Source organism: Mercenaria mercenaria, chromosome 9 (genome assembly GCF_021730395.1).
Source record: "Mercenaria mercenaria strain notata chromosome 9, MADL_Memer_1, whole genome shotgun sequence".
NCBI classification, from domain to species: domain Eukaryota; kingdom Metazoa; phylum Mollusca; class Bivalvia; order Venerida; family Veneridae; genus Mercenaria; species Mercenaria mercenaria.
In genome coordinates this window covers 53,156,997-53,163,963 of record NC_069369.1, presented here as the reverse complement: position 1 = coordinate 53,163,963, position 6,967 = coordinate 53,156,997, and the positions used below count along the sequence as shown (strand labels likewise).

Below are 6,967 nucleotides of genomic sequence, written 5' to 3'. Positions count from 1 at the left end.
TCTACACTGGTCGCAAAGGCACAATCAATCGTGTCCGGCATGGTAAGGGTTAATTAGTCAGTATCTATTTTTAAACTGTTGCTGATAAAAGGTGTTTATCATCTGAATGATATACTTTGTAGAGAGAACATATTTACAAATGTCTCTTTTAAATATGTTCAAAGAAGATTAATTGTTCCCGATTAATATTTAGCATTATATTCTAAGTTGACAGAAATAATCAATAAAATTCGAAGGGAGCTACAATTATATATTTATTGCACTTGTCTTCTTGCATAAAATAGATCTTGCATAAACGATGAATAAGTAATAAATTTATATTCAATATTTAAATATTATTCCACCCAGTCAGATCAAAACTGTTGTTGATCATATTTTTAAACTATAACTCTTAATAATATGCAAGTGCGGATTTGTTTATTAACATTTTATTAGCATACGTGTTTGGGAATTGCATTTTGAAAACAACGAAAATATTTCATAATTATTCCATCACCGCAGACTATTTAAGTCAGGCTCGAGTTTGAAGAGGACATATCATCAGATGCGGTGCTGAAATATTTTCAAGTCCTCTGCATGGTGTATTAGGTTATACAACACTGCTGGATAAAATCATCTAGGACAGTTATGAAACTTGAACTATATTCGTGCTTTTTACTTCATCTGTTTGTTTCCAGTGGCGCTTGGCCAAGATACGGAAGGCCACATCCTTTATACAACAGAAGACAGCAGCAAATAAATGAAAATATTTTTACAAATGCTATTCTTCTCGGATTAGGTAAGAGGCAACTAAAACTTCTTATTTTATTTATATATGAACAGGAAAGCTATCATTAAATAAAATGAAATAATTCAATGATCCTCGACTATATTTTATTACATTTAGTAAGTAAAATATAAAGATAAAAAATTTATTGCGTTATTTACGCGGTATAATGTGATATAAATTTAGCATATTTTAACTGTACCTTATGATATACTCTTTAGAAAATACATAAAATTATCTTAATCTATGTATTTTACCATATTTTACCCTAATAATTGAACAAGTAAACAAGGGACAAACGATTTAAAAGTCAGTTATATTTAGGATGTAAACTTGATATCACCTACTTATAATTTATAAACACGTTATTTATTTATAAAATCTGAATAACATTTAATAATAACATATAATAGATCTTCTAGAGTCTTAACATGATTATTTTTAAGCATGTTGTTTAAGATTTGTTTTCAAGTAACTTTATATTTAACTATCGCAATTATCGCATATTGTATGACATTAGAAAATGTTTTAAGCCTAATAAAATAAATTCAGACCCACTATTTACCATGATATTTATGTGTGATGTTATGTGCGCCATATCACATCATCATTAAAGGTAAATATTTGAGAGTTATATATAAAAGAAAGAAAACTCTTGAAAACTTACCTTTAATATTGTCATTTAAATGAAGTGATTTATCACCAAGATTTAACCATATAATTAATTCATTGCCTTTTTAATTGGTGTCGTGCAAGTGCATAGACAAATACCAGTTAGGGTTACTATTGTTAATTGTTGATCCATATCACTATATTTACGGTATCAGAATTTACTTAAAATTGTAAAATTTGAAATTATGATTTATCAAAGAGAAATACTTTAATGATGATGACGATGATAACTGAATGTTCAAAGTTCATATTTTACCGGCAAATCAGCAAATTACTTGCCTTTGGCCATTTACCTTGTAATAGAAATATGGCAAAGAGACAATTTTACAAAATCATAATAATAATTATTATATTGTTGCGTTGAAGCATAGCTTCTTTTATAAAGTTACAAATGATAAACGATAAATGTAATAATAATGATGAAAATTTCATTATGATGTCGATGATAACTAGATAAACGATAAATAGAATAATAATGATGAAATGATGATGACAATTATAAGTGTGTGTGTGTGTGTGTGTGTGTTCGGGTTTAACGTCTTTTTCAACAAATTTTCAATCATATAAACGACGGTGTCTGCTTGTAGCAGTGAGCACAATGCCAAACTTTATAGTGCTGTCTCACTGGAATATCACGCCGTAGACACGTGGCATGATACCCCACCCAGTCACATTATACTGACACCGGGCTGACCAGTCCTAGCACTATCCCCTTAATGCTGAGCGTCAAGCGAGGAAGTTTCTAGTACCATTTTTTACGACGATTATAACTAGATAAAATTAATAATAAAAAGAATAATAATTATGAAATGATGATAACTATAAGAAGGGAGAGAGCATGATGCTAATTATCATTGTGTTGACGATAGCAATGTTGTCTATGATAATCTTTAAAGTGTTTGATTATAAACTTTTCTGTTTCTATTTTAGATTTCAATGAAATACTGGCATTACAAATGATTTTTGGACAAGGGTATGGCTTCGGTAATTTTGGTCTGCCAAACAATGGTTTTACGATGAACGCTTATGAACGTAAAAGAGCTAGACAGGATATAGACACTCTAACGGCTCTAGGGGTTATTGAAGGCCCCGAGGAAGCGGCTTTATTAGGTGGGTTAAATGGCAAAAATTCACCCGAGGCATCGGATAATCCTGGTGGCAAAGATAGAGGCGAAAATGGTAAGAAGAAGTCACGGGCTGAAGGTGAAGGCGAAAATGGTAAGAAGAAGCCACGGGCTAAAGGTCAAGATAAAGGAAAGGGAAAATCTAAAAGTAAAAGACAAAGCAAACAAGGACCTGTGTCTGGAAAGGTCAGGCTTGCAGTCCGACCTGCAAGAAGTAGCAAAGGTAGCAAAGGAAGGCAGGTGCTGTAGAAGAAGTTTAAATTGGTGTGGCGAGTTGTTTGACAGATGTTTGATTGAAGCTAATGCAGATAGGATGTAAGTCGATGGTATTTTTATACACCAGACGATTTATTAGCATTCCCTGCCACCAGTTATATATATGCACTCACTGGAACTAACGAAAAACAAATATGATATTGGTAAATGATTAACTTGGAAAGGAAATAGAACATTACAATCAATAAACCATTTTTGAGTGGTTCAACTTGATATGGAATACCTCAAAAGGGCTTATACTGAGACAAAGACTTGGATAGTAAAGCTATTACATGTTGCAATATTGCTGATACAGAAACTGGTTAATTGGAGAATACTTTAATGAGTAAATATCGTTTTATTGTGACCTACTAAATTCAGTATCTGTAAACTTTGCAAACAAACATCATAATTACGACAGGATAGTCAGACGGTTATCAAATATTTGTGTAAAAACGTATATGTGCAATAATTTCTAAATATCATGCAATGCTTTCTTGTTGTAGAGCCTTCAGGTGGTCTACGCCCGTGGAATTGTGTGAAAATGTCTTTTTTTTTTAACTTTCTTTCATTTTCGTGCATTCATCTTTTTTCTGGGTTGAATCAACCCGGGTTTTCTCGGGATTTTTTAGCGTTTGAAAACACTTTGTCATCCAACTGGAATCACCTGGCCAATATAATAGGGTTATTATAATAGTTGCTCGATCTGGGATGCTGTATTCGGCTCTAATGGATTTTGCTAGATCGGATCTCATCTCATAAGGCGTGCAAGTGCGAGTTTAATCCGTCCTTGCAAAATCCACGAGAGCAGAATACAAAGTCCCGCTTCTAGCTACGATTGTAATGACTGTTATTATATACATGTCCCTCCAGTTGTTCGTTTGTTGTTTTGTTATCGAACGATGTTAAAATAGAAATGAGTGAAGTTTTTGTGTGTCAGGTCATGCATATTAATTGAAAGTAGTCCGGCAATACAAAAGGTACAATACCGAATTTTCCGGCTTGTTATATCTACTTGTGAAATGCAAGCAGTATTTTTTTGACAGACTTTATATAGGTATATAAAAAGCGATCATGTATGACGCTGCTGAATTATAAAAGAAAGAGTTCCGGTTATGATGTATATTGAAAGTAAAATGTATAAGAAGATCCCTTGGAAGCATACAATATAATCAAGCAAAATAATATCGGACTCAGTTTGATTGAGCCTGTTAATGAGAGGCAATAACTTCTCCGCCCCTAGCTCTTAAGAGAAAATCTATTACAGAAAAAACTAAATGTTCTCCATGATCTCAATGGACCAGAGTACAACAAAACTGAACATCTTGGTAACTTTGTACGCCGCCATACGCACTTAAGGATAGAAGTTTTGATGCTTAATAAAATCTAAAAGAAGTTGATTCGGAAGGATGGAAATGCAACCGAGCGAAATTATAGCAAACTTGATATGATTGAGTCTGTTCATGAGAGGCAATAAAGTGTACAACAACTCTTAAGCTCCTATTACCATGTAAAGCATGAAATTTGTTGATCTTCACATTTGTTATACTTTTTACATACGTTTAGTTGAATTCTGTTTGCCAAACAAATGATAGGTCAATGACTAGATTAAAGTTTCATCAAGGCGATGTCCTCTGAACTTATCTATATTCATAAACGGTGAATACTACGCGCTTTCAGGAGGTATAGAAACATATGGCTTTAATGGCTAACGTGATTTAGAACCCAAGACGTCCCGCACTCAAGGCTATTGAGATGGTTCGACGCAAAAAGGTTAACTATCGAAGAGAAACAAAATGAAGTCTATGCAACAAGGATTCATGTCAAAACTTGTAATATATGCTTTATAATTTCCTGTATAAGAGCTGTGACAGAATTGACCATCGTTTTGTCTTCTCAAGCAAAACTGAAAAAAGGGTTAGGTAAGAAGTTGCTTTTCAATGTCGGAAGAGAGCGTGTCAATATCTCAGTAACTCAAACGGTTGCACAAAATACGATTCTCCGTGGCCATGGATTCGAGACCCTTTCTGGCTGCACAAAATTTACATAGGTAAATACCAGTAATGCGTGCGGCGAGTTAAAATCTTTGTCATCTGCATATTTTTCACATCTTTTCTGCATTTTTGGTTTAAACGAAAGACATGCCGCTGTCGGGATCTGACATTACAAGTCAAATGCCGTGTAACAATAAGCATACATCAAAGCCCTGAAAGGGCTGATAGCCAGTGCTTATAACGATACACCTGAAGAATCAACATTTCATTGTGCATAGATCGGTCATGATTTGATCAATGTTGGTAGAGGTCCACTAGACAATGCTACATGTACATGCCAAAAACCTAACCTCTTGGATTGTGGTTCAAGACAAGAAGCTTTTTAAAGGTTTTCCCTATACAACTCTATGTAAAACTAAGTTTACCCCAGGATAGGGTCAATTTCAACCCTAACATTAGCCCTAACCCTAAACCCTAACCCTAACTCTGGAGCAGAGTGATTTTGAATATTTCGAATGTGAATATAAAGTTCATAATTATTCTAGAATCCGTTGCTGCTTGTTTTTGTTGTTTAAAACAGTAGTCCTCAGTTGCTCACACACTCACACAATACCAAGATTATAAAAAATAAATATGGGACTATTTTTACACATCCAGAATATTTGTGTGATGCGGTCACATAGAAATAGAAGGAAAACTCAAACGACGCGAGGTTGAAATTTGGTAGTTGATTTAGAGCTATAACCAGTTACTAAAGCTAAAGCACTGGCTAAAAGGTATATGCGCAGTTCTATATCCGATGCCGCAGTTAAGGCACTGTGAACATTTGATCTACTAAACTATTACAATTATGCCGTTTCTTTTTAAGTTAGGAAAATCGAATGGTGATTTATTTGCCTTTGGGCATATTTTCCTTTGGAATGGGAAGGACAACAAGAAAAGAACAACATTATACCGCATTCTGATACCATTGAACGACATTTATATCAGTAAGCCTGCAGAAATTTCATTGTGCCTTGCTTGTTCTTGCACTAATCATGCATGTATTTTCCAGGACAAGTCCTTGTTTACTAGCCAGACTATGAAAAACAAAGACAAATATCAAACAGGGAATGCCACGTACCAAAAATGCAGCCTCCCCAAAACGAAACCCACAGCCAATACTAGTAAATGAATTCTTTTTTAAAAAATAAAATGATTTAAAGAAAAAGAAACTACTTACATTACACGGTCGAATTTTCGTACGCTAATCGTTCACCAGAAATGCGGCAATTCCACTGAGGTGCTCGCAGCCGTGAAAAGAAAAACACAATGTTTGTTTAAGAAAGTATGACAAATTAGCATTGCTATTGTAGTTAGTATATGACATTAATTACGTTCGATTTTATTACAATTCAACTTCGATTAACTTTAAAATTTGATTGCAATAGAATTTTAAAATAGTTGCCATTGAATATCTGTTACATTGCACGAGCTGTTCTTTCTGTGAAATCAATTCTAATACAGTGCTTAAATAGATGCAGGATCAACATTGTGAACCCTTCAACACATGTACATTGCTTTTACGTTTACCTGTTGGTCAATAAAAGTGAAACAGAACAGGAGATAAAATGGATGTAGGATCATATGCTTTAATTCTAGCTAACATATTGGGTAATTTGCGCTCTCTCTCTCTCTCTCCCCCCCCCCCCCCCCCCCCCCCCTCTCTCTCTCTCTCTTACATATAAAACACTTTTTGTCTACCTCAGAGTTCTTTACAACTGATAGTTTTATTATCTTAGATATATATTTATTTGTGAATATATGTCATATTAACAATATTTATAAACACATTAAAATGTCAGTATGTGATACTTAATGGCAAATACAATTTTATTACAGTTTTGTTTGTAACAAATACCAGTTATTATTACACAGAATTTAGGAGATATACAGCATAGGATAGCCCATTTAGTTTTGCAACTTATTACAGGGGGCAAACTCACGTGACATTGTGGTATCGCACACCCAATTCAGGTAACACTTTCGCATATGATTGCCTTATAACATGACTGACTTTGATAATATAAGAAGTGTCGAAGACAGGAAAACGTCTGCTTTCCATGACACAAAACGTCTATGAGACATTCTCAATACCTTACTCAAACACCTCTTAC

General features: G+C 34.0%; 1 protein-coding gene across 1 annotated transcript; it reads left to right on the top strand.

The window, feature by feature from the left end:
* The first annotated feature begins 482 nt into the window (after positions 1-482).
* On the top strand, positions 483-3,302 carry LOC123548000 (uncharacterized). Its single transcript, XM_045335248.2, has 2 exons — positions 483-778; positions 2,369-3,302. Exons 1-2 carry the CDS (start codon positions 628-630, stop codon positions 2,809-2,811), a joined length of 594 nt encoding a protein of 197 aa, XP_045191183.1. The 5' UTR covers positions 483-627; the 3' UTR covers positions 2,812-3,302.
* Positions 3,303-6,967: the final 3,665 nt, after the last annotated feature.

Excerpts from the sequence above, each read along its gene's own strand:
- LOC123548000 (XM_045335248.2), top strand. The coding sequence starts at position 628 with ATGAAACTTGAACTATATTCGTGCTTTTTACTTCATCTGTTTGTTTCC. Across the intron at positions 779-2,368 it reads TGCTATTCTTCTCGGATTAG|ATTTCAATGAAATACTGGCA; the intron begins GTAAGAGGCAAC and ends TTTCTATTTTAG.